The sequence below is a fragment of the Peromyscus maniculatus genome, chromosome 7, assembly GCF_049852395.1.
Source record: "Peromyscus maniculatus bairdii isolate BWxNUB_F1_BW_parent chromosome 7, HU_Pman_BW_mat_3.1, whole genome shotgun sequence".
Classification (NCBI taxonomy): domain Eukaryota; kingdom Metazoa; phylum Chordata; class Mammalia; order Rodentia; family Cricetidae; genus Peromyscus; species Peromyscus maniculatus.
In genome coordinates, this window is record NC_134858.1 from 76098186 (window position 1) to 76125956 (window position 27771).

The window sequence follows — 27771 nt, forward strand, 5'->3', positions numbered from 1 at the left end:
GGTGACACCCTTCAGAGCTAACTTGGAACAACACAGAATCTGCCACCTTGGTTTGCTAAGCACCATTCTCTTTATACCACAGCCCATAAAAACATGGCCAAACTCTGCTTTACCAGATCTATTTCCAAGTCACGAATGCCGTGAAAGCAGAAGATACCTGGATTTGAGAGGAAGGGGGTTTCTTTTGACGTATATCCAACAATCCCAACAACCTCACCACCGACAGAAAGAACTTTATATGGCAAATACAGTCCGGATATCTGAGGTGCTAGCGACCCCTGTGCCTTAATATTTGCACTCAGGATTGGAAACTTGACCTTTCTGAGGAGAGGATCAATCAGTCCTTCCACACCGTTATCAAATTCGTGGTTTCCCAGTGCCTAAATGAAATGGAAAAGAAAAAAGGATTAAGTACCCTGCATTTTCTAATAAAAATATATTCTTAAACATATCATGTTAGCCCAGTGGCTCCTGAAATGGGTTGGGCTCTGAGAGACTTGACGCCATGTCCTGACGTTCCCCTTACCCTCAGAAACATGACTTGGGGGCCTTGGGCTAGGCCCAGGGACACCCTCAGATCACAGGTGGGTACAGCATTGCTGCCCAGGGCTCCCCATCTAGTGAAACTGCTGTGAATGTGTACATCTGCAACACCCTCAGCCAACATTAAGCTGGACATCACTGTCCCACCATCCTCTGGTCAGACCGCTTCCCAGACCACCTTTACCAGGGCCTTACTCGGCTTGTTCCTGATGTTTTCTGCAACTAGTCCACATGTCAGACCTAATCCTTCAATGTAGCACCGTCTGAGTAAAATGCTGAAACCCCCAAAGCCTCTTTCATCATCGCTTCCCTGGCGTTATTACACAAGTTCTCACAGTTTCTCTTCTTAAGGACTTCTCCAATTCTTTTGGGGAATCAGGACTGACAGGGAGAAGTCGCCGTTACAGTGGGTGTTGGCTTCCTGCCGTAGTGAACCCCAGGTCCCCCTGCACTCTGAGCACGTTAGAAAGTGAGGAAATATTAAAGGTAAGTGGAAAGACAAAGAAAGCTCTTCCTCTGGAGCCCGGTGGAGCCTCCTGCCAGCTGAGAACCAAGTATTTCAGCACAATTAACATTGGCCATGAAGGTTGCTGACAGAGGAACAATATTCTTTTTGTATAGAGAAAAATTTGTTTTCAAATGGCAGTGTTAAAATATCAACGAACCGAGCTTAAGGCTTGCTCTTACCCCTTCTTAAGTATTTTCTGGCAATCTCCCAAATAAGACTAAAACTTTGTTTATAGTAAGAACAGCTTAAGGTTCCCTATAGCCCTTGTGACCTAGTGTTTTACCTTGTCAGCACTAATCCTAGCCAATACATATAAGAACCACCCTATGATCTCATTCACCCAAAAAGAAAAGCTTCTTTAGCTCTCTTTTGAGCTGCAATTTCAGAAGCCACCAAAAACAGTATGTGTGGCTGCTGTAATGACAAGGACATCTCTCTCTTGAGCAGCCCACACCCAAGGGTGTATACCCTCCTCCTAAGCACCTCTCTTTCTATTAACACCCATGCTTACATCTACGTGGAACTTTCTACCTCATATGCTACAGCCCTGCTTCACACTGGGTTGTCCTCAAATTCTTTTCTGTCTTTATCTGAGGAAAGGTCTCTGAAAGGAACCTCTCAGACAGCCACAGGCAACTGCCACTGACAGCCTTGTTTTAAGCACCTTGAGGTGCATGAGTGGTCAGGCCCCACCCCTGAGAACCTCCAACCACCAGGCTCCATACACAGAATACTCGAATGTCCATAAGGGTTGGACCCAGCCCCTCCAGATGCAGGTAGTTAAGCTTCACCCTACAGAGTAAAAAGACCAAGCTCAGGATTTGAAAACCCACCAATCGCCACCCTGGAAATCTGTTGTGGAATATTTGTTTAACTAGGCAAATGTGTGTTACGTTTGTTTATGCTGCCTTTGTTAACAATGTAAAGGTGTGTTACTTTTGTTTACGCTTCATTTGTTTAATTATGAAAAGATGTGTTGCATTTGTTTCACCTTGCCGTTCTACAGCACCTGAGAGGGAGAGACATGATTGGCAGGCAGAGAGATTAAGTAGGAGGAGAAAGCTAGGCTTGTGGGGGTGGAGAAGAGAATGAGGGAGAAAGAGAGGGACATGCCCGGGGCCAGAAGCCAGGCAGCTGCCAGCCAGCCAGGAAAGTAGGACATACAGAGAGAAAGAAAGAAAGAGGGGGGGGGGAGGAGGGAGGAAGGAAGGAAGGAAAGAAGGAAGGAACGAAGGTAAAAAAAAAAAAAACCCAAGACAAAAATGTAGATCAAAACAAACAGATTAAAATAAGAGCTAAGCTAAGGCCGAGCATTCATAACTAATAATGGGTCTCTGTGTCATGATTTGGGAGCTGGTTGGTGGCCCAAAAAGAAAGCCTGCTACAGAAATCTCCACCTAGAAATCTCTTCACCCCCTCCCCCAACCAGAAACCCTGTCTTCTGATCAGCTCTCTGCTGCTTCTCCCCTGAGCAGAGGTAGCCACCTGTTGCTGGAGGGCTTCTCTTCAGGTTCCCCAAGCCCGGCAGTCCCACAATCCACTTATAAAATAATCACTCAGACGCTTATATCACTTATAAACTGTATGGCCGTGGCAGGCTTCTTGCTAACTGTTCTTTTATCTTAAATTAACCCATTTTTATAAATCTATACCTTGCCACGTGGCTGGTGGCTTACCGGCGTCTTTACATGCTGCTTCTGGCAGTGGCTGCAGTGGCTCTCACTCAGCCTTCCGCTTCCCAGAATTCTCCTCTCTCCTTGTCCCACCTACTTCCTGCCTGGCCACCTACTTCCTGCCTGGTCACTGGCCATCAGTGTTTTATTTATATAGAACGATATCCACAGCAGCCACCCTCCTGAGTTTTCCCCTCCCAATAAATCTCTTGTGTGAGATTGTTGTACTGTGTGACTCCCAACTGCCAGGATGCCTTTCCCCTCAGAGTTGTTAACACTTCCACTGGGGAAACCTTCCCTGCTGGAGCAGGGCTCCACTTCCTTTAGGGGGGCAGCCTTTCCCCTCAGAGCTGGAACACTTATACTCATTCCCAGCAGCTTATATTGAGAAAGAACCTCCTGGTGAGGTGACCTTCAGCAGGTTCTGGATTCACTCTGTGTAGAGGTTTTCAGATGGAGCAGGGATGATGTCAAGCATCGTTAGTATGATATTCCCACCCCTGGAAACACAGCGGCTTTCTCCAGAAAGCCCTCTATTCCTACTCACTTGGCCTCCTGGATAAACCCAGCCCTGGGCAGTCACACACTTGGTTTGACTGCCCAAGGCCATTTTACTACCTCAGTACTTAAATGTACTAAGGTTCTCAGTCCCACCTCAGTCTGCTTCACTCTGTGGGTCATCTGAGAAAAGGCCTGGAAGCATCGGCCAGGGCAGTGGTTCTCAACCTTCCTAATGCTGTGATCCCTTTAATACAGTTCCTCAAGTTGTGGTGACCCCCCCAACCATAAAATTATTTTCATCGTTACTTCGTAACTGTAATTTTGATACTGTTATGAATCGTTATGTAAACATTTTTGGAGATGGAAGTTTGCCAAAGGGCTGAGACTCACAGGTTGAGAACCACTGGGCTAGTGACCCTTGAAGCTAACAAGGGCCATGGTGCATTCTCTTTTGCCTCACTCCCTCTTCCCAGTGAGGCAGGGAAGTACAACAAATAGTTCAGTAAGGTGTGACTCCACTTGGCTTGTGCTGTGCACACACCCTCTTCTAACACTGCACTTGCCACATGCTATGTGCACACGCCTCTCTCCAAACAATGCAACTCGTTAGCAACCTAGAACCTGCCTTCACTGAGCTACTCGTACACCTCTCTCCAGACAATGGAATTGAGTTCCCTCTCCCCTTAACAACCATCAAACACGCACAATTTCTGTTCAGTCATACTCCAGGGATGAGGGTATCTAGGATGAGGGTTGGGAGGTGTGCCTGAGCTAGTTTGGGACACATACTGGATAAGGCAAACTGTCCTGTAAGTGAACTTTCAGGGAGAATTCTGAATGATATCTCCTTGTTATTTTACAACCCACGAGTGCCTTTATTACAGTGTTTTTAACAAGAGGACGAAAAGCTAGAAAACCTGGTCTGAACATGACAACCGATCATGCGATACCAGTACATTCCATGGCTATCCTGTGGGGTCATTTGTTGTCTGTCCCCTGGCTAGACTGAATGTTCCTAAGCTACCTGGCCCCTTTAGTCCTGCTCAGCATGGGGCTCTGACTCAGAAAGTATAATTTTTTCCTCCTTCCATTCCTCCCTTCCTTCCACTCCACTGTGTTGGTGAGGATGTGTGTGGGCGGGGTGTGGGGATGTGGTGCAAACATGTGACTGTGGGGACGTGTGTCTGTGCACATGCATGGGGAGACCAGAGCGGGGTGAGGTCAGGTGCCTTTCTCTATGGCTCGCCAGCTTGCCGGCTTGAGAGATGGACTCTCACTGAGCCAGGAGCTCAGTGTTTTGGCTAGGCTGGCTGGCCACTGAGCCCAGCGTCTGCCTATCTCTGGCTCCAGGACTGAGGAAACAGGCACATGCAACCATACCTGGCCAGCCCCCAAGATTGCAGAGCAAGGATTTGTGTCAAGGGTTTACCCACTAAGCCATCTCCCTAGCTCCCTTTCCCCCCCTCTTTGCATCTCCATTTTTTGGACATCAGTGAAAATCCTAAGCCCAGTTGCCATGACACCGGGCATTCTCATTATCTCTGAAGACAATACCCACCTACCTGCCCCCTCGCTGCCTCATGCAGCTGCCTAGCCGTCTTCCACTGCTAAGCCCATCTGCTTTCTCAACATTTAACTCAGAAGGCATGGTTCTTGTCCTCTAGCTCCCACCTGCCAGCCGTCATTGAGATCTCCAGCTTGCCGGCAATGTTGTTTTCTCCTCTCAAATTCCAATAAAATTGTCCTCGTGTTTCCTTCTGAGTCTGTTTTAAAAGGGACCCCATGTTCCCGGGTGACACTTCCCACAGCCTCCCCTGACTCTAAGTGCTCCATTTCCCTCTACCCATCGCTATTGTCTCACTGCAGGCCTTGTCCTTCTCTCTGGACCAGACCACGGCTTCCAAACCGGGCTTTTGGCGTTGCCGTTCTCTTCCCTAAACCATCCTTTGTATTCCCGCCAGAGTGAACTGTCTGGCCTGCAGGTGGTGTCCTTCTCCACTTGACGGCCACAGAGGCACAAACTGCCTTTAGGACTGCACCGGTACCTTCCAGGCCCCAAAGCGCTTCTTTGTGTACTGGTGTCGCCTCTTTCAGCCTCACTTCTGGTACTGTCCCCTCCCCCCACGAGCCCTGCACTCTGTGAAAGGAAACAGGGTTGTTGGCTCTGCCACTTACAACTAGGTATGTGGAACACATGTCTACGTCACAGCATCCTCTGAAAGGGCAATAAATGAATAAAATGAAAGTAGCTAAAACATGCCAGCATGTGTTAGGTAGGCACTTGCCGCCTGCCACAATGAGGAAATGAAGAAAAGAGGACTTAAAAAAAAAAAAAAACCCACAAGAAAAAGCATTGTTGTTTGCTATGATACTTACTATCATTACGCTTATTTTACAGATGAAAATAGCTGAGATGCGGCCAAGGGAAAGGACTTGGAGGTCACACAACTTGTAAGTGGCAGAGCCAGGTCTGGAAGCTCCTAACCTTTGTGTCTAGGCTGCCCATAGGACAACAGCAAACACTGAAAACGTGAAGGAGAGGGACAGGTAATACAGTTCTTAACTGTCTGAGTCTCCCAGGCTTTCACCTATCCTGGTGGCTGTGTCTGGTGACAATGAATTACAAGAGCACACTCAGACCCAGCAAGACCTTGCCGCCCCCTGGAGTGTCTTTACCACTTTATACACCTAATGATCCTCCCAGGAGGGATGCTCTGAGAATTCCTGTCAGAGGCAGATGGCCATCTCCATGAGCCCCAGTAGGCCTCTCCCCGGCCCCTCTGGGTGGTCAGTCTCTTTGATGACAGGTCCTTGAACCACAGCAGGATACACTGCTGGGTGAACAGATGAACAGGGGAAGCACTCACAAGTGCCTGTTTTCCTCCTTTTAAAGTTAACTTTTCCTCCAAGTGTACATGCAGAAAATTCCCTTTGTAAATATTTCATATTTCCTCTTCCCCACTTGGGGTTGCTCCTGCTGCCTTATTCCTCTTGCAGTTAGGAGAACTTCCTAACTGATCAGCTCTTCGCTTCTCACCAAATTTCCCACACTGCGGGCTCGTAGCAGCAGGCACTACAGGAGTGAGCTAAATGGATGGGTCGTTATCTTTTATAGTAACATCATGAAAAGGCCTCAGGAAAGAGATGTTCAAGAGAAGAACACTGAGCATTAATTGATGGAGTGTCAGAAAGGAGTAGACAGCCACCCCCCAGTATAGGTGGTGAAATGTTTCCAGGTCCCTTGACAAGCCACAGTCTCTCATTGATAGAAAATGGCGTGGGCATTTCCCTATGGCTTGTACATATGTTCCCATGCATTCTGAATTATCCTTAGCCTGTTTAAATTGGCTTGCACAACACAGCTGCTACGTAATGTCATAGCACATTGTTAGATTGTAGTACTTGGGGAATACTAATAAGAAGGTTACCTGTGCATATTCAATGTGGACACAGTTTATTTTCTCTAATTACCTTGGAACTGCTTTGGGTGGAATTTATGAATTTGAGACTTCCCTGTGATGGTCCTTTGCCTTTTTTTTGGTACTTTCTGGAAGTTCTCATCTACAAACGGAAGCTCTCTGAAGCCCCATCTACACTGAAGGGACTACTTGACCTTGGCTGACTAAGACATTGTGATTATGGGGTGATGGAATGTTGTGGATCAGGAGCCAAGGTCCTCTTGGGCTATTTTTAGTCTCGTCTAATAGCTACAGACTATCAACCTCTCTATTTGACCTCACAAATAAGAACTCCTGGAATTTATCATCTTGCTAAACTTGACAATTCTAATTTTAATAATGTGATAATTTTTTTCAAGACCAGGTCTCTTATATCACAGGCTGACCTTGAAGTTGTTATCTGATCTCCACCCCCATGTCTACCACTAAGACCATACTCAGTTTATGGGGTTCTGGTGAGATAATCCAGGACTTCCTTTGGTTAGATAAATATTCTACCAACTGAGCTACATCTCCAGCTCCATCATCTTAGGCAAGAACCTGGCATGATTTGGAACCACATTATTTTTTTTGCTTTGTAGGCAGTAAACAGACTTGTAGATAGATAAATTCCCAGACTTACATCTAGTAGTCAGAAGGATGTGTGGTCAAATAGAGTAGTTGGTAGTAGTACGTGGCTATTAACTGAGACTAAAGATAGCCCAAGATGACCTTGGCTCTTGATCCACAACTTTCCATCACCCCATAATTACAATGTTCTAGTCAGCCAAGGTCAAAGAGTCCACAGGCTTCTGTACAAATTTGGCTTCATTTATTCATTCATCTTATTCATTAATTAATCTGAGCCCCATGACAACTTTGTACATTTACCAAATGCACTTTTCTGTAACTTAAGAGAGATGGGCTTAGCAAAGTAACCTTCTGTATTTCCAACACTAAAATCACTGGGTTGTGACATCAGCAACTGGTCCAGTCCTGGCTCCTCCTTCTCCCCCACCTTCTTTTGAGGAAGATACCTAAAAGGAAAAGAACTGATGATCTTACAGAAAGATGTTTTGCACACTTCATCTAGCCTGGTGTGGTGGTTTGAATTGGAATGACCCCCATTGGCTCACATATGTGAATGCTTGGTCATCAGGTAGTGGCACTACTTGAGAGGAATTAGGAGGTGAGGTGTGGCCTTGTTGGAGTAGGTGTGGCCTTGGTAGAGGAAGTGTGTCACCTGGGGGGGGTGTGGGGTGGCTTTGAGGTTTCAAGAGCCCAAGCTAGGTCCAGTGGCTCTCTCTTCTTCCTGCTGCCTGTGGGATCTGGATATAGAACTCTCAGCTCCTTCTCCAGCACCATGTCTGCTTGCATGCTGCCATGTCCCACCATGATAATGGAGTAAACCTCTGAAACTAGAAGCTAGACCCTCTTAAATGCTTTCCTTTTGTAAGAGTTGCTGTGGTCATGGTTTCTCTTCACAGCAACAGAACACTAAGACACCTGGAATGTTTGACATCCCAACACCTGAAAGTTCTCCTTGCCACTTGTCACAAATAAATGAAAATGTTAGGAACAGAGGACTCAACAGAGGACTCATTTCCTCTGTGACTCAGGATTCCATGCCACTAAATGGACTCTGAGGAATACTGTTATGTTTCTCCTGCTTTCTGTAGGCATGAAGTTTTTACACAGGCTGTGGGTGGCTTGCAAACGCCCTTTGGCCTGGGAGGAAGCTGCTGTTGACTGTAGGTATGGCTCAGAGAGTCCTATGAATTAGCAACAGAGGAATGAAACTATTTGAAGGTTTCTGCTGCCAAGTTTCTTGTTTTGGTTATTAGAAATACCCTGTAATTAGGGGAGGTGGAAAACTTGTGCCTAAAGTTTGGCTTGGGATTCTCATGCATTCTGTTATAAGCCAAGGCTACTACTTTTTCTCTGAGGAAAAGCAATGTTCACATGCAGAAAAAAACTATAGATAATTATGAAGTTATCATATCTTTACTCACATATTTATTTCCAATATACTTACTATATGTTGAAAGAATTCCAAGCAATATTCAATTATTAAGTTTTGGATACCGACGAAATGGGAGGTAGCTTGTACCTACTCAAGTTGAAGTATAAACAAATACCAGATAATATAATGTGCAAAACACCCTCCCATTTTCTGTGGCAGATGCCCGTTAATGGATTGAGTCAATCCTTTCTAATGAATTCACATCAAGCCTCTGACTCTCCCTTAACCCAGCAATGAAGGGAACATCTGTCAACCAACCAGAGATGTCATTTTTCATTCCTTCACCAAGATAGTAATTATGAGCATGGGATCTATTTATAAATAATAAAATGTACTTTTAGCCAGCAACGAATGCTAGAGGCCTAATTTTAAATAAGGACAGAATCCTTCTGACTTTTCTCTATGAACCACATTTGGTAGCAATGCTCAGATGCTGCCCACATTGCCTCTGAGCATGCACCAGTGGCTACAGGAGGAATGCCGAGCATTGATTCACTCATATACAAATACTCTAGTTGGCGCTGAATAAATGGACAAGTGGAGGAGACAGTGAGAATGTTCCTCAGGGAGCATGGCCTAAGCTCTGCAGTTTGAAGGAGACACAGAGGTCAGTGGTCACCTGATTATCCATTAAAGGACTCTCAGTACTCTGAAATAGTTTAGCAAAATCTTCTGTTTTCTGAATCTCCAAGTTGCAACTAATGGATCAAAGCAATCTCCTTGTTATTCAATAGTTAAACCATTGATTTGTCCCCATAGTCCATGAAATATGTCTAACAGAGAGAAGTGCTCATTGAGCATCTACTACTAGTGAATGAGGAATCAAATAAACAGCTGGTGGGGAAAAGGAAAAATAAAGAATAAATAAGTTAATTCCCAAACTGGGTGCATGCCTTTGATCCCAGAACTGGAGAGGCAGAAGCAGGCAGATGTGTCTGAGTTGGAGGTCAGCCTGATCTTCATACCAAGTTCCAGATCAGCCAGGGCTATTTAGTAAGACCCTGTCTCAAACAAACAAACAGACAAACAAACAAACAAACAACAAACAAAGAAACAAACTCCAAGACTATAATTATTGGTTCAGTTTCCCGGGGTGGCCCTCATTTGGGAGATCTCCAACCCTGTGCCTGCATCATGTTCTCTGTTTTATAATGGGGAGAAACAGTCATCAAACCCAGTCCCAAGTCCAGCTACCAAGCAGAGTTCTGCTTTGAAAGCCTCTGGGAAATGAGCCACAGCCCCCAAAATGAATATTTTAGCAGGAAACGGAGCAGCAAAAGCAAAGGCAGCCACATAGCCCCCAAAGCTCAAAGAACTCCCTGAGCCACTCCACAGGCTGCCCTGAGGTGGTCTGATCGCTGCGGTCAGTTCACAGGAGCTCTTGGACAGCTTTGTTGGTTGTCGGTCACTTTGCCTTGACTGCTGGCTGGACACTTTTCGTTTTTCCTTTTTTTTGAACAGCCTCAAGTAGCATAGGATGGCCTTCCGTTTGCCAAGTAGCCAAGGATAAGGGATGACCATGAACTCCTGATCCTCCGGCCTCTACCTCCCAAGTACTGGATTACAGGTGTGACCACGCTTGGTTTCTGCAGTGCTGGGAATGATCCTCAGGGCTTCCTGCATGCCACAGAAGAGCTCTGTAGCTTGAGCTACATCCCTCTCCCCACGGGTGGAATTTTTAGACTTTTACAAACTGTTCAAATGACTCCTTCTCCCTTTTAGTCCTGTCCAGCAAAGTAGATTACAGGCAGGAGATCAAGGAGTGTCGAGGAGGCCTGTCCCCGACTTGGATTATTTCAGGAGTCAGCTGGAGTACTTCAGGGGTCATGCTCGCTCCCCTCCACTCCTCCTCTGCTCCCAGTTATCCAATGACCAAGGATGTCCCTGCTTTGCCAGCCTCCAGCAGAACACTGAACCTATAAAAAGAACCATTCCAGAGGACACACATGGCCCCAGGTGTGGGAAACACCCAGAAGACTAATGACTCTAGACAACGCTATCACATCCACGCTCTACCCCACTGCTGCTTCTGCAGCTGCTCCACCTCTGGAGCACACTTCTACCATGCTCACTGGCTGCAGTGCCAAGTTGTCCCCTGCCCTCCATATAGTCCACTTCAGGGTCTTCTAACTAGTCCTTCAGCCTCAGGCCTATGGCTTCATCTATACATTGCAGGCCACCAGAGTGAGCTGTGCCCCATACAGCCCACCTACCTCTTGCGTCTGAGTTAAATTCACCCCGGAATCCCTACTTTCCAAGGAAATAAACATTCCTGCCTCTTTGCATACTGTGGTGGTTTGAAAGAAAATGGCCCCCAAAGGGAGTGGCACTATTAGGAGGTCTGGCCTTGTTGGAGTAGGTGTGGTCTTATTGGAGGAAGTGTATCACTGTGGAGGCCGGCTTTGAGGTCTCATAGATGCCCAAGCAATGCCCAGTGAGACAGATCACTTCCTGCTGCTGGTGTGTCTAGAATTCTCAGCTCCTTCTCTAGCACCATGTCTACCTGCATACTGCCTTGCTTCCCACCATGATGATGATAGACTAAACCTCTGAACTGTAAGTGAGCCCTCACAATTAAATGTTTTCCTTTATAAGAGTTGCTGTGGTCATGGGATCTTTTCACAGCAATAGAAACCCTAAGGCAGATAACATGCAGATCCTCCCTGCCCTCCTAGTGATGTCCTTAGCTGCATATTTCATTCTGCTAAACTTCTAGGTGCCCTCAGCTCTAAGGAACACTAAATCCCCCAGGTGCATGGAGACATTTGGGATGCTTCAGTGACATGTCCACTGCAGACCTCTCTCTTCTACTGTGTCCACAAGACCTCATGCGCATCTTTCTTGGCACTTGTCCTCATTGTGGCTGTGTGTTCACACATCAGCTGTCTTTGTACCCTCAGGGATACCAGGTGAGTCATGCCAATGTCTACTGAATGAGGAGTAAAACCTATCTTCTCCATTTAAATGGGCTCCATTTTACTCTGTTACGATGTGTGAGCCATTAAAACTTTTCAGAAGGCAGGATGTGAAATGAACTTTGTAAATAGTAGGTACGTGATGCCTTAGTTTTACATCGAGAGAAATCAGGTTGCTAGGCAACTGGTGAGATATCGAGCCAACTGCTTTTCTACCTCCAGCTTAACCTCCCAGCTCCTCTCTAGACAATTGCCAGGTTCTTGTGTTTTCATTTCCTATGTTTTAATTTACAAGTTACCTTCCTGTGTTTGCTAATATCATTGTGGCATTTGTTCGTGAATGGAACATACTTTTTTAGAAATGTAAAGCAGGGCATGGTGGTACAAACTGGTAATCCCAGCACCTGGAATTTGAGTCCATGTTAGGCTACACAGCTCACCTTATCTCAAAACAGCAATAGCAAAGTGTTGAGTTGTTCTTTGTGTGTCTGGGGTGTGAGCCCATAAACTATTGGGTTTCACAATGGGAATCTAGAAGAAGATGGACCCTTGTAAAAAGCCTAATTTTTTTTTGTCCATTCACTTTATTCTTCTGAATCAGTTCTCTCTCTACACAGCTGCTTTTCTGCTCTCATACTTAGCTCCTTTCTTGCCTGATTCTCTCTACATTTTTCTGCTGTTCTATCTTAAATCTCCCATCTCATTCTTTCCCATCTTGTTCTTCCTACCTTAGTTCTTCCTCATCTTAATTCTCCTCTAGTTCTCTGAGGTTTTCAGCTGTCTTTGTACCCTCAGGGATACGAGGTGAGTCAATCAGCAATACTCTGGCCAAGGCAAAGTCACCAGGTTTGAAGTCTTTCAGGGTCAAAAGGAGGGATGATAAGATCCACACAAAGAGCAGTAATTGTCAGCTGTCATTAGCAACCCCAAAGGGAAGTGACTAATGGGGAATGAATCAACTAAGGGTTAAATTCAGTTAATAGATGGAAAAAGGGAATTTAGGTGCTCAAACCATATTCTTAGAAATGGTTAGGTAAAAATGTTAAGAGCCTATAAGTCACTAAGTTACGGTGAAAATAAAACTTCCTTTTTTTTTTTTCTTTTTTTTTTGGTTTTTTGAGACAGGGTTTCTCTGTGTAGCTTTGTGCCTTTCCTGGAACTCGCTTTGTAGACCAGGCTGGCCTCAAACTCACAGAGATCTGCCTGGCTCTGCCTCCCGAGTGCTGGGATTAAAGGCGTGCGCCACCACCGCCCGGCCTCCCTTTTCTTTCTTTGGAACTATATCTGTCCCTTAACTCAGCTGCCTGTTTTCTGGCAGGGTGGGGGAAGTGTGCTCTGTAGCTAGGCAACCTGTGTCACAGCTTGATATAGCTGGTATGTAAAAGCCCTTTAGTGCTGAGTTAGTTGTTAAAGGGAGATCTAGAACTAGAGGTAGCACTTGGAAGAAGGAGGGTTAAGCTTAATTAGCATATCCGCCTGGTCTTCTCTAACAGATAGTCTGGATGCTTATCTAGCTGCAGTCTATTCTTTTGTTTGTTTGCTTTTCTTTTTTCTTTCTTATTTATTTATTTTTCTATTATCAGCTTGATACAGTATAAATTCTTATCCTAATAGTGAAATGCTTCATTGAGGAAAAAGCCTATTTTTATTAGAAATCTAAGGTAACTGTTTGGTCTATCAAAGGCTACCTTTTTTTTTTTTTTTTTTTTTGGTTTTTCCGAGACAGGATTTCTCTGTGTTATTTTGGAGCCTGTTCTGGAACTCACTCTGTAGACCAGGCTGGCCTTGAACTCATGGAGATCCGCCTGCCTCTGCCTCCTGAGTGCTGAAATTAAAGGCATGTGCCACCACGGCCCAACCAAATGCTACTTTTATATGAATCAGACAATGGGTATCTATAAGCCTTGGTTTTGTTCATAGAGAATACAAAAGTATCAATAAATGTAAATTATGGGGAATTTAAGAAAGAAAAAAAAAAGACAAAGTATGATTCAAAGCAGGTTCAAGCTTTTGTGTTGCGCACTAGGCCTGTTCACACACTAGGTCATTTTATCTTGACAGGGCTATGAAACAGGTGCTTTTATTTCTCCTTTTCATAGAAGAGGGAACTGAAGCACTGATTCCTACAACTAGCAAGAGCTGAGACCTGAGAAACGGTAGTGTGGCTTGAGCAGCCATACAGGGCCTTTACTATGCCTAACTGCTGCCGATCTGCATGAATGGAGGAGGTGAGCATCACTTAGCTTCTTGCTAGTTTTTAACAAGGCTCTGGAAAGCCAAGTAACAACATCACAGTCTTTGTCCTATGGATGCTTGAAGGGCCGACTGGAAGTAAGGATAGAACCAGCATGTCTATCCATCCACCTGAGCACCACCCATTCATCCATCCATCCATCCATCTATCCATCCACCTATCCATCAATTCACCCATGCATGCATCATTTATCCATCTACCTACCTGTCCATTCACTCAAACACCATTCATCTATCCATCCATCCATTCCCCCATCATCTGTCCATCTGCCTGTCGTTCCACCTACCTAAGTATCTTCCATCTGTCTATCTATGAACCATCCATCCATGCATCAAACATGTGGGAAACACATGTGTGAAGATACAGGTACATGATGCATCTTAGGAACTGCAGAATATCAGAGAACAAGCTTCACCTTAGGGAGCAAAGGCTCACTAGCAAATAGCCTGAAGATATAAACAAATGGGGGATTGAAAACAAGAAGAGGAGAGGTAGTGAAAAAAGTGAAGAAAAGAGGCTTAGTCACTTCAGAGGGAAATGAGGAAAGAAAAGTTGATTTAAGAGCAGTAGAATATGCTTGATGTAGAAGAAAAGAACCCTTCTTGTAATCTATTAAACTCAGTTGTAATCATGTAAAAAAAAAAAAAAAACCCTCTTTATCAGAGATTGGAGGCATATCTATTTAGCAAGTGGCACAACTTCAGTAAGCCCTACAATGTAAGACTTAGAGAGACATATTGGTCTATTACATAATGGGGCTCAGTTGCCAATCACTCAGGGACCTTCAACAACAGCCTTTCAAAGCACGTTTGGTTCTATTGGTCCATACCTGACACCATGGGCCACATCTTGTGTTGGCCTAGCCTCCATTCCCACAGCTATGAGCAAGGGAATGTTGGCCCTGGTGGGTGAATGTAACATCCCACTGAATGGCAGAAAGACCCTGGGGTTTGGTCAGCTTATCTGTAGTGACAACATCAGTTGAAAGGATAACTGGATGAAAAAGTGCAGAACAAACAGCATTTTACACTATCGTGTCATCTGAAAGGCATACAGACTCTTTGCACAGGCAAAATACACATGGCAGAGTCACGCTAAGAGTTAACAGGTCCAGGCAGGTTTATCTCTCAGGAGCTAAAGAACTCCAGCTAATGTGCACATTATATACAGAAGCAATTATTTATGTGAGGGAAAAGAGGCAGCTAGAGAAATTGTAGTTAAGACTAATTGGTTTTATTTTATGCATATGAGTGTTTTGCTTTCATGTATTAATGTCCATCACATGTGTGTCTGGAACCAGCATTGGATTCCCTGGAACTAGAGTTATGGGTGGCAGTGAGTCACCACGGGGGAGCCAGAATGGAACCAGGGTCCTCTGCAAGAGCAATTAAGTGCTCTTAACTGCTGAGCTTTCTCTCCAGCTCATCCAGAGACATTTAAAATCTCCTTCTGGGGCTGAAGAAACAAATGCTAAAGAAGCATGAACAGCACTCAGCTGCACTCATGGAGGAAGTAGAGAAGGACGCCAAAGGGATGTGTGTTGGGTTTAATTCTCAGTTAATAAATCTAGATGCCAAGACAGGGCAAGATGTACCAAGAGGCTGCCCTTGCTCTCTCCTTTAGTCACCCAGAGCCAGTGTCACCTGGTCCCACTTTAGCCTAGAATGCTGACAAGGAAGTAGAGCCTGTGGCCACAGCTTCCACAGCTGAGGCTCCTCTCATGCCTGAGACTTATGAACCAATTCTCTAATTCAAGGACTCCCCTACTACAACTTCTGCAGTCCCGGCCCTAAGCAATACTTGGCTAAAATTTAGCTGGTCGTGGTGGTGTAAGCCTTTAACCCCGGAACTCTGGAGGCAGAGGCAGGTGGATCTCTGAATTCATGGCCAGCCTGGTGTACAAAGTGAAGAGTTCCAGGACAGCCAGGGCTACACAAGAGAGACACTGTTTCAAAACTACAGAACAAATACATAATAAAATGTATCAATGTTTAATTCATTGTGTTTGGGATCTACATGTGGGAACCCGTGTGAGAGTCAGAGGATAACTCATAGGAGTCAATTCTGTCCTTCTACCATTGGGTTCCAGGGCTCAAATGCAAGTCACTAGACTTGGGAGCAAACACCTCTACCCACTGAGCCATCATGCAAGCCCGCTTTTAGTTTTTCTTAAAACAAAAGAAAAGTTATCTGGGTTTGGCTCCTAGCATGGGGTGGGAGTTGTGGGGAGGGAATCACAGTGTCATCTAGAACTCTTTCAAGCTTCTTAAACTAACATTGCTAATTTGTACTCCCCCCCCCAACATTTTGGGAGTGTCCTTAATAAGAGAGGCCTAGTAAGCACTTGAATATAAATGCTCGCTCGCTCTCTCTCTCTCTCTCTCTCTCTCTCTCTCTCATCGTTATGTGTGTATATGGTGTGTGTGTGTGTGTGTGTGTGTGTGTGTGTGTGTGTGTGTGTGTACACTTTGTGGAATCAGTTCTCTTCATCTCTTCAACAATCCTTGAACTCAGATTGTTAGGCTTGTTTGGCAAGGGCTTTTACCAGCTGAGCCATCTTGCTGGCCCCTTACTCTCTCTTTAATCCTTCTAACCTAGTCCTGCTCTGTGGTTAAAAGGAGCCAGAATGGGCACTGCCCACTGGAATACATTCTAAGCACCAAGTCTCACCCTAGAGCCTGTATATTACCCTCAATACTTGGCACAAAGCTGGCACTCAGTGGCACTCCATGAAGATCTGTGGGCTGAATAATTAACTTCAAAGCAAGTCTGGAAGTAGGCTGCTGCCTCTCCTGTTGCCCAGAGCATCATTTCTAGTACTAGGAGAGTAGCCCTCCACAGAGCACTCTGGACACATTTTCACTTGAAGACAGGGGCCAAAAGATGGTGCCTGGGAGGAGGCTCAAGCTATCTCTCCACCAGGAAATGATTGCCTCATCCCCAAGTATCTGTGAGATCTGTGAGGGAGAGATAAGAGTCACCAAGCAAACTTAGCTTTGAGTGTAAAATGAAGTTCAAAGACATACTGAGTTACGTCGGCAGATTGGAAACAGACAGAGGGCTGGGCAGGAGTTGAAGTGCTCAGAACTCACACATCAGAGACCACCCTCTCTAAACCTACTTTGGAGATGGAGAACCCACTTCTAAACTCACACAGGTGACATAAAACCTGGATGTGGTTTGAAGCTGTGGCTTAGTGGCAGGGTGCTTGCCTAGCATGCTCAGTGTCTCATGTTAGGGCTTGAACTAGCAGGCTTCCGCTGTCCAGAGTGTCTGTGGCTTGACTGTGCCCACCAAAACTCAGATTGAAATTTCATCTTCATTGTGAGGTATCAAGAAGTAAGACCTTTAGGAGGTGTTGGGTGACGAATGGATCACTGGGTTACACCAAGAGTGGCTTTGTTGTAAAAACCACTGTGGCTGTGTGTCTTGCATGAGTCCCTCTCACCATGTGAGGTCTAGCATTGCCTCAGGACCCTGTAGTGAGTCCCCACCAGCAAGGAGGGTGGAACAGCCTAATCTTGAACTTCCCAGAGGTCAGAACCATGTGACAATGTTTCCTCTTTTCCTTATAGAGCATCTGCTCTCAGTTATTTTGTAATAGTAATAGAGAATGCAAGAACATGGGGAGGAGCTTAAAAGTAGATGAACCCATGGCCCTGTGTATTAGTGTCAAAAGCTGCCCACTACCTGATGCCCCAGACTTGAGCCCTCTTAGACATCTTTGCTTTACATCTGTCCTGCTGGGTAGTATTGTTTGTTTTTGGTCAACTTGACCAAAGCTCAAGTTATCTGGGAAGGGGAACCTCAGCTGAGAAATGCTTCCATTCAGATTGCCTGTAGGCAAGTCTCAGCAAGCCAGGACTAGCAGGCTAGTAAGAAGCCTTCATGGTTCATGCTTCAGTTCTTGCCTCCAGGTTCCTGCCCTACCTGCATTTCTGCCTTGACATCCCTCAGGGATGGACTGTTACCAGGAAGTGGAAGATGAAATAAACCCTTTTTTCCCTAAGTCTCTTTTGTTTGGTCATGGTATTTTGTCATAGCAACAGAAACAATTACTAAGACAAGACCCTCTTCTCAGCCATTCCCACCCACAGCAAATGAGCAAAGACCCCTCTCCGTGGTTGAGCATTGCCAAGAGTTTCTCATCATCAGCTCTTCTACACCCATGCCTGTGGGTTGAATCACTTCTTCTTCTTCCTTTTTTTTTTTTAACCCAGCCTTAGGGGATCAAATTCAGGTTATCAGGCTTGCACACCGAATAGTCTTACTGGCTGAGTCACCTTAGAAGCCCATAGCTGAAGCTTTGGCTTATTTTGCTTTCTGGTTTTTGTTTTTGGCATCAGCTAGTTCTTCAGTTTTCTGAAAACACTGACTAGGTGTCCAACAATTCAATCCTGACACTGCCTACTTTAACTTGGTGTCATTTCCCACAAGTTACAGGACTCTGTCACACAAAAACTGTGCCCATTCTGGCACCCAGTCCAGAGGCTTGGGCCACCTGTACTTCTAACAGACCAGTTACAAACTGGAGGTTCCCATGACCTCATCCTCACATTTGATAACTATCCAGAGGAATTCGTGGAACTTCAAAGGTTATTATTACTGGTTTATTATGAAGGGTACACTTAGGAATAACCAAATGGAGGGAATGTCCAGGGCAAGGCACAGGGCATGGGACAAACGGAGACCCTGTGCCCTTTCAGGCACTCCACCCTCCAGAACCTCCACTTGCTCAGCAACCCCAGAGCTCATCAAATTCGTTAAGAAAGCCTGCCAGAGCTTAATCTCCAGCCCCACCCCCCTGCAGGTGAGTGGATGAGGTTAGAAATTCCAACTCTCTAACCCTCTAATCTAAGCATTAGTTACTTCTCAGCCCTGGGCTCCACCCTGAGGCTATCTAGAGTTCCAGTTCAAAGCAACCCCATTAGCTTAAACTATTAGCCTCAGCCATTATCAAAGGGGCTCCTTAAGAGTAACAAAAGACACTTCCTGCCATTTTAAACAGCAGGGGACCACAGCCGCTTCTCTGAACACCATGACAAAGGAGCTTATCTCAGAGGTCTGTAAGCCTCTGTCTCAGAGTCTTATCTCAGTCAGTTTTACTTTGGTCCAGGCCTCCACACCGGTGCCCTTCACTGAACAGAAGCACCTCACAGCATCAAACCGTTCCTCAAGACTTCCTATGTTTAGAGATGAGACCCTGGGAGGTGCTGGTTCCATCCTCTCCTTCAGCTGTTGGCTGGAGAGGAAGTAAGTGGCACTCGGTTTTCACAGGCTGATGTCTCAGGAGTCAGGGAAGAAATGCAGCCTCAGCTGCGTTTCCAGTGAGAGTCTTGGTGATTAGAGCTTGAAAGTGACAAACTGTTACATAAGCTTTCAAGGACACAGACGCAGGCCAAACAGACAGACACACAAGCATTTTTGATTATCAAATACACCAACTAAAGGATTTCTGTTCTAAGAGGTACAGAGTTGAACAACATAGCATCAAATTTATGTCTAAAATCAACCATAGATCAATAGCCAGAGGGCTTCAAAACAAAGAAAATGCAACGGGAAAGAAACGAAAAATCTGGAAACACACCATCAGAGAAGAGGAAAGCCAGAAAGTTCACAATCTTATCAAAAGGTTCTAAAACTACCTAATTATTAGAAAAACACAAGCTTCTGGCAAGCTGGACAGAGATAAGAATAGGCAAAGATGGGGCCTGAGGAGATGGCTCAGTGGTTAAGAGCACTTGCTACTCTTGCGGAGGACAGGAATTTGGCACCCAGCACTCACATCAGGTGGCTAACAACTTCCAGTAACTCCATCTCTGCAGAGGATCCGGTGCCCCCTCTGGCCTCCACAGGCACGGACACACATGACTGCACACACACATATACATGAAAATAAAAATACCTCTTTAAAGAGGAAGAAATAAAGATACAGAGATTAACCCTCTGCCTGGATGCTGGCCGAGGAGCAAAGCGGTAGGCATGAAGCCTTCATGAAGTCGACCGGCAATCTTTTGTCAAAGGATGAACCAAGCACACACATTCTGGCCAGCAACTTTGCACTGGAGTATGGAAATCCTCACAGTGGACCCTGCAGAAGACATCTGGAACAGCTGAATTTGTGAGGCAGGGGATTGGTTAGAGACCAACTCCAAATCCACCAGAGACCGAGGTAAAGAGGTCACCATGCACCATGATACACAGGGGCACTTCACATACAGAGTGAGGTGGGAAAATCATAAAAACAAGGTTAGTGTGGTGGTTTGAATAAGAATGGCATCCATAGGCTCTTATGTTTGAACACTTGGTCCCCAGGTGGTGGAATTGTTTGGGAAGGATTAGGAGGCATGGCCTTTTTGGAGGAGGTGTGTCACTGGGGGAGGGCTTTGAAGCTTCAAAAGACACATAACATTCTCAGTGTGCTCCTCTCTGTCTGCCTCCTACTTTTGGACCGAGACGTGAGTTCTCAGTTGTTCCTGATGCCATCCATACCTTTGCTCTGCCATCATGGACTCTAACCCTCTGAAACTGTAAGCCCAATCAAACGCTTTCTTGAATGAGTTGCCTTGGTTATGGTGTTTCATCACCGCAACAGAAAAGTAACTAAGGCAGGACCACAGAAGCAGCATCTGGGAGGTGGAGGCAGGAGGATCAGAGCTTCAGAGACATCCTCTACCACAGAGCAAGTTGGAGGCCAGTTTAGGCTATGTGAGACCTTAAAAAGAAAACTATTCTGAAAGGAACAGTCTAGACAATAGTGCTGAGGAAAGGTGATGGAGGGGAGGCTGGCGGTAGTCTATGCTGGGCTGTCAGACCCCGTAAACGGACAGATGCCATGTTCTCTTCCTCCCCAAACCCAAGGTACAGGGAACGAAGGTTTAGTGAGCGCTCACTGTGCAAGGGCTAGGAGTTTCTCATTGCACCATGTGCTGCTCACAGGCTGGGGGTTAGCACCCTTCTTTCCCAGTTAAGGAACATGAGGCTCAGAAATAACCAGGCCAAAAGGAAGAAAAGAAGAAAATCCCCAAGCAACTGAGCCTTCTTGTAATCTTTTCCTGCCTTTCTTTCTCCTGGTTTCTAAAGGAAAAAAATCAGTACTGTGCTTTCCTGACCTCTGAGCTGTTTTATGCAATAGCTTGGAATGTCTTCCTTCTCATACCTCAGGGGACACTAGTCCTTCTACTAGCAAAGACAGCTACACCACCTGGCTGCTTCTGTCATCTTCTCCCAGTTTCTGCCTAGGAGCAGGGCCAGAGGGGATCTTCAAGCTCATTCTCCTCCTCTGTAGCCATCAGAGAAGCTCTTCTCTTGGGAGTGTGGCAGGTCTAGAGAGTATAAACCCTCTTCAAGGCTCCTACTCTAATTTCTGAGGTTAAACTGGGTTCCATTTACAGGGAACTGGAGACACCCTTCCTCAGCTATCCACTCTGATCTGGGTCTCCAAGCATCTCAGAATCAAGACATAGCAGGCAGCTGAGACAGGGGAAATTTATAACAGAAGAGAAATACACTCCCAAGGTTTGGTATAATATAAGCAAAACGACAATGCAAACCCTCTATAAGATAGGAAGATTGCAGAGCCCCACCACATGCAGCGTGCTACGGAGCACAGGTAGGTCAAATCATGTGTATTAAACCCACTCACAGCTCACCCCACGGATAAATTCTGATGGCAGCCACGGAAAGCTGTGGACTCTGTCATCCATTCCCTTTCCTCCCACTCTTGACACCAGTCAGCGTAGCCGAGTCTTTCTCAGGCCCCCACACAAAGTATTGTAAACATTCAAGGATGATGAGCTCCAACTTGTAGTACACCGCTGTGGCCTCATCTAGCTGCACAGTGAGCTGTTTCTGTCTTAAATTTTTACTAAGGAATATTTACTCAACGGAGGAGAAAAGTGTTAGCCAAAGGAAACGCTGCAAAGTTGTGGTTTATACATGAAATCAAAACAAACTCATACAATGTTTATCCTCCCCTTCTGGGGGAAGTAGAGACGTGAGCTAGTTAACAATCCAATTATGCCATACTGCTTACAAAGCTTCAAGCAGGCCTAGCTGTGGAAAAAGAGGCCTGAGAGACCGCAGGGCTCTTGAGGCCTGAGATTCTTCTTCTGCCAACCTGCTGCTGAGCTCCGCCTCTCTCCATCAACTCTGGAGGCTCTGGGGCCTTTAGAACCTGTAAACCAGCACTCAGCAGGGAGGGGACGCTCCGTCTCTGACCTCTGAGCTGTTCTGTACACAGCGGGGAGTCTGCGCCTTCCTTTCCCTTCCCCACGCTCCGGTTTCACGGAGTTCTGGGAACCCGCCCTCCTATTTCTCTTGCAAATCTCTTATAGTTTTGTTGTTCTTCTTCTTAATTTCCCCCCTTCAACCTGGTAGAATCTTCAACTTTAGGGATGTACACTAGGTTGCACGTGAGTGGTGGGCCGATTGATTTTTACATCTCAGTTATGTTTATTTGATTAATTCTTTGCCCATTTCTCAACAAGCAACGCGCATTTCCAACGGAGTATTGAGAAGTGAGGACTAAACTTTTACATTTTAAGATCTCTCTCTCCCTTCCTCCTTCCTTTTGAGACAGAGCTCATGTTCTCTATGCTGGCCTCTCTGTGTAGCCAAGGATGACCTTGAACTCCTGATCCCCCGGCTTCCACTAGGCTTGCCCCACATACCTAGTTTGTGCAATGCTATGGATCAATCCATGGCCTATGAAATTCTAAGCAAGCACTCTAAAAGTTCAGCTGCACCCCCAGCTCCCTAATCCCTCAAATTGGGCCCTTCTAGAATCTTTATGGTCAAGTGGGTTTTATAGAACCCTTGAAATCCCAGCTTCTCTGTATTTGTGTTCTCTCTGACATTTCTTTTTCCTCGAAGCCATGTGGCAGTGCCTGGGAGTAGGTAGCAGGAACTAACAGTTATGGAGATTATATTATGTGCACACACTGTTTTGAGGTAAATATTCTTCTTCTTTCCATTTTATAGACGATTCGGCCACTGAGGCCTAATAAATAACTTACATAAGGTCACAGAAAAGTAGCGGCACTGGAAATCTACCTAAGGAGGTGGGTTTGTTGTGCTCATACTTCAGGGCCTTTCGGGTGTGGTGTCCATCTGTCTCCCCACCCCCTTGGGGGCTGGTGACCTGAATACATTTTTTGACCCTATTTCCTGTTTAGTAAAGTAGGGACGAGACGTTCTTTGAATGAATGAGCTGATAGGAGATGTGGAGGAGACAGATCGGTCTCCAGCCCTTGATAACGTCTAGTGCTCCTACCCTCGCTGAATCATCCCGTAAGCAGGATCCCTCTTTTAACGCCCAGTTCACTGTGGATCCCCAATAACATCAGTTTAAGACAATTATCCAAGGGATGCCCGTCTGCATCGACGAGGCACACTGGCTTGAGTCAAGTTCCACTTGTTCACCTCTGAGTGCTTTCTGTGCCCGGCTACTAAGGAGTTCTCTAGCCCCTCTCTCCGGGTCTGGGACTCCTAACCCCGGGAACCTTCTTCTTACCATGGCATCGTAGCGCAGGGTGTTCATGAAGTGTGCCACTTCGAGACCTTTGTAAACGGTGAACCAGATGGTGCCCTGGTACTGGTCGCCAGCATCCAGCAGCAGCACGTTGGGTTCCTCCCTGCGGATCTGCTGCACCTTGGTGTAGAGCCTCGCCACGCCGCCCACGCACTGGCTGGCGTTGAGGCACTTGGTGGAGTCCTCGCTGGTCTGCTCCAGCCGGCTGTGCACGTCGTTGGTGTGCAGGATCGTGAGCTCCCAGGCTCTGGTTACGGGCCACAGCGACAGCAGCGCGCTCAGCGAGAGGAGCAGCCACTTGGGCGCAGGAGCGGCCGCAGGACGCATGGCTGGCTAGAGCGCGTTGAGCTGGTGGACTGGCCCGGAGCCGGCAAGCTCCGGCCAACCCGGCCTCCGCTAGGCTGCGGGGCGGAATAGGGAGGGGCGGGGCCAGACGCGCCTCCTCCAGCCCCAGGCCCTCCCGCTGGCACTCAGGGAGTCACCCGATCCGACCCTGGCACCCCAGGCACCCGGCAGCGGCTGGCCTGGCAGACACAGCCCGTAGGAACAGAGAGGAGGTTGTTCCTGCGGTGAGCGGGCACCTCGGGTAGCCGGGGTGTCGTAGTCCCCGGAGGCGGTGGTAGCAGCTGTAGGGGCCGCCTAGCCGATCCTCACCTTTTGAAGGCACCAATTTCTCTAGAAGAGTGTTCAGCGTGTGTTGTGCTGTATCTCGTTGCCAGAAAAGAAGAGAGATGGGGTGGGAGAGAGAGGAGTCCAGAGCTCACTCGGGAGGAGCGCTCCGCAGTTGCCTCGGAGGGACCAGGACACAACGAGGGCGGAGATGCTACGTAGGTTTGAGGAGGCAACCGCTCCACGTTGCTCAGATCAGGAATCTCAGAATTCAAGCAATCTTTCGGATGCAGCTTTTCATTTATCCACAGTGAAAACCTTAGCGATTAAAACCCAGGCGGCGCGTGGAGGGCTCTGAATGCTAACGCAGATTCTAGGGTTTAAAGCCCTGACAGCTACGCCGGGCGCTGCTGCCCAGTGCTTTTCCAGCCTTCTTTCCTCTCTGTCCTAATTTTTGAGATTTTGAGTATGTGATGTGCACGCGCGTGGGTGTGTGTGCCGGCGCAAAGCTTATTTTGCAGTAATAGTGGGAATCCATATTTGTTATTAACAAATAGTCATCATCAAATGTAAATCGCTGCACGATTTCCCAGTCTAACGGATTAACTCCTGCGTTTGAATGAAGTATAATCCATAAACCAGCAGCTTTGGAAAAGGAAAGAGAATAAATTTGGTTCCCGTGTGTTCTGCACATTACATAGAAGATATCTAGCTGGGCGGTGGTGGCAACACGCCTTTAATCCCAGCACTCTGGGAGGCAGAGCCAGGCGGATCTCTGTTGAGTTCGAGGTCAGCCTGGGCTACAGAGTGAGTTCCAGGAAAGGCGCAAAGCTACACAGAGAAACCCTGTCTCGAAAAACAAAAACAAACAAACAAACAAACAAAAAAGAAGATCTCTAATCCCCACACATCTCCAGAATGCACCAGGCCAGTCTTATTTCACACACACACACACACACACACACACATTGGGGCATGCCTGTGATCCTAGCACTCAGAAGGCCGAGTCAGGAGAGCTGAGAGTACATGAACAGTCTGAGCTGCATAGCAAGACCCTACCTCACCCACAACTACGCTGTTTTTCAGTTGCAGTAAATATACATCGTATAAATAAATACACATGGCATGGATTATCACTTACTATCCTAAGCACACTGTTTAGTGGCATTAAGGATATTTAATGCCATTCATTTCCCAGAACTTTTTCGTCTTCCCAAGATGGTATTTAAAGTCACTCACTACACAGTGACTCCCACTCCACACGGTGGCTAACACCTGTAATAACAGTACCTGGGAAGTCTGGGCCATATAAAGAGTTCTCTGGCTGTGTTAGTGAAGCTGTCTCAAAAATAAATAAAATAAAACAAAGACGACTCTCCTTTTCCTTCTTTCCAGCACCTCCCCCCTCCCTGGACAACCAGCATTCTATTCCCAGTTTGTTTGGATTTGATCATTCTAAGTGCCTTATATTTGTCCTTTGTCCTTTTTCTTTTTCTGACTGGTTTGTTTCACTTGATCTAATACCTTCAAGACGCAGCATGTCAGCATTTCCTCCCTTTCAGAAGCCAAGTAACATTTCACTCTAGGTGAGTATTTGAACACTCACGTTCATAGCAGCTTGTTCATAAGAGATGAAAGCAGAAACAGATAAAGGTCCATGGCTGATGAAATGGCTTTGAGGCCAGTCAACTAAAAAAAAGCTAAGTTGAGATAAGGACCTGCTATGTTGCCCATCCTCATAAGCAATGAACAGATTCTTCACATCTTCACCAACAAACATCCTTTCCATTTTCTTTTGTTTGATTTGAATGATAGTTATCTTAAGACATGTGTAGTATCTCCTTGTAGTTTCTATTTGCATTTCCCTGTTGGTTGGAAATGCTGAGCACCTTTTTATGAGCTTATGACCATTTGTATCCTTTCTTGTAGACATTTCCTTAAAAAAAAAATTATTAGCCAGGCAATGGTGGCACACACCTTTAATCCTAGCACTTGGGAGGTAAAGGCAGGCAGATCTCTGTGAGTTCAAGGTCAGCCTGATTTACAGAGTGAGTTCCAGGACAGCCAGGGCTACACAGAAAAACCATGTCTTGAAAAAAAAATTTTAATTACACTTATTTATTCATTTTGTGTATATGTGTGTGTGCATATGGCACGTGAAGAGAGAGGTGAGAAGGCAATTTTCAGGGTAGATTCACCCTCTTCACAATGTGAATCTTGGTGATCAAACTCAGGCCACGAGGCTTGCCCACAGAACTGTTTTGATGGCCTTCTTCTGTTCATGTCCTTTGTGTCTGTTTTGGTTGAACTGTAAGGCTTTCTCCTTTTCTTTGACAAAGTTTCATGTAGTTCAAGATGGTCTCCAGCTCATGATATAGACAAGTATGGCCTTGAACTCTAGTCCTCTTCATCCATCTTCCTAGAGCTGGGATTAAAAGCGTGTGTCACCTTGCAGTTTACACAGTGCTGGGGACTGAACCCAGGGCTTCCTGTATGCCAGGCAATTACCCTACCAACTGAGCTAAGTCCTGAGCACTGCAGGGATGCAGTGTATGCAGATACCTAATTTGAAGATATTATTGACTATTCAGTGTTGTGTCATCCTGCAGGAAAGGAGAGCATCAGCATGTCCCTGAAACATCATCCTTTCATTCCCAAGACTCCTACAACATCAAGGAAACAATGAAATAAGACTTAGAGAGACTAGGGCCTTTCAATAAGGACTGTCTGGAGGACCATTGGCTCCCTTTCATGAGTGCTGTGATTGGGGCAAACTGGTGTTATCTAGAAGGGAATGTACTTCCTGCAGGTACACTAAGTCAGCTATGCCGAGCTAGTGTACATGGCGTGTATACCTGGCATGCTGAGTCAGTGATGTCACTGAATGAGTCGTCTAGCTTATAAAACTCTCGTCCCTGTAGTCAGCAGGGTGGATCAAGGAGCTATGAAGATAAGGCTGGCTTGCTGTCAGCAGACTGTGAGAGTGTGTGTGCCCTTGTCCAGCTGTCCACCATAGGAACTTTGCAGCCCAGAGAGCCTCCTGGAACTCTCGGGTAGTTTTCTATCCGGCCCCTTGTCACAGGATGCTGCCTACCTGCTTTGTTCAGCCACAATTCATATAAAGTTTCAATAATCTTTACATCTCACATATGGCTTCCAGGCATTTTCCCCCTTCTCCACAACCTACCCTGACGCTGCTTGGCACAGGTACACTGTAGATGCTACAAATACCTTGCTTTTCCATTGTTGAAACAGAACAGTGTTGATGTACAAATGCATCTATCTATCTATCTGTCTGTCTGTCTGTCTGTCTGTCCGTCCATCCGTCCGTCTGTCTGTCTGTCTGTCTGTCTGTCTGTCTGTCTGTCTGTCTGTCTGTCTTAGTGCTGGTGATTAAACCCAGGACCTTGTGTATTCTCAACATGTGCTCTACCACTGAGCTGCATTTCAGCTCCAACAATTTCAGTTTAGAAGTTGATTTATCTTTTTTCCCCCTTTTCCTGAGTATACTTTTGGTGTCATATCCAAGAAAGTATTGCCAAGGGGCTGGAGGGATGGCTCAACAGTGAAGAGTACTTGCTGATTTTCCACCTGCCCTGGGTTCCTAGTGCCTACCTTGGGTGACTCACAACCACCTGTAACTCCATTTCTAGGGGATCTGATGATTTATTCTGACCTCTTCAGTCACCTGCACACATGTGTTGTAAATACATACCTTCAGGCACACATACAAACACATAAAATTAATTAAACAAATAAATCTTAAAAAAAACTAT

At 46.1% G+C, this 27771-nt stretch overlaps 1 protein-coding gene across 1 annotated transcript in view; it reads right to left on the minus strand.

The window, feature by feature from the left end:
• The window catches only part of Nt5e (5'-nucleotidase ecto), a 51368-nt gene extending 27577 nt beyond the window's left edge, over positions 1-23791 (minus strand). Inside the window, exons 1-2 of the mRNA XM_006983707.4 lie at positions 23369-23791; positions 158-380 (exon numbers count right to left, since the gene is read on the minus strand). Coding sequence (XP_006983769.1) covers positions 158-380; positions 23369-23713 — 568 coding nt within the window. The 5' untranslated portion in view covers positions 23714-23791. The remainder of the gene's footprint in view (positions 1-157; positions 381-23368) is intronic.
• Positions 23792-27771: the final 3980 nt, after the last annotated feature.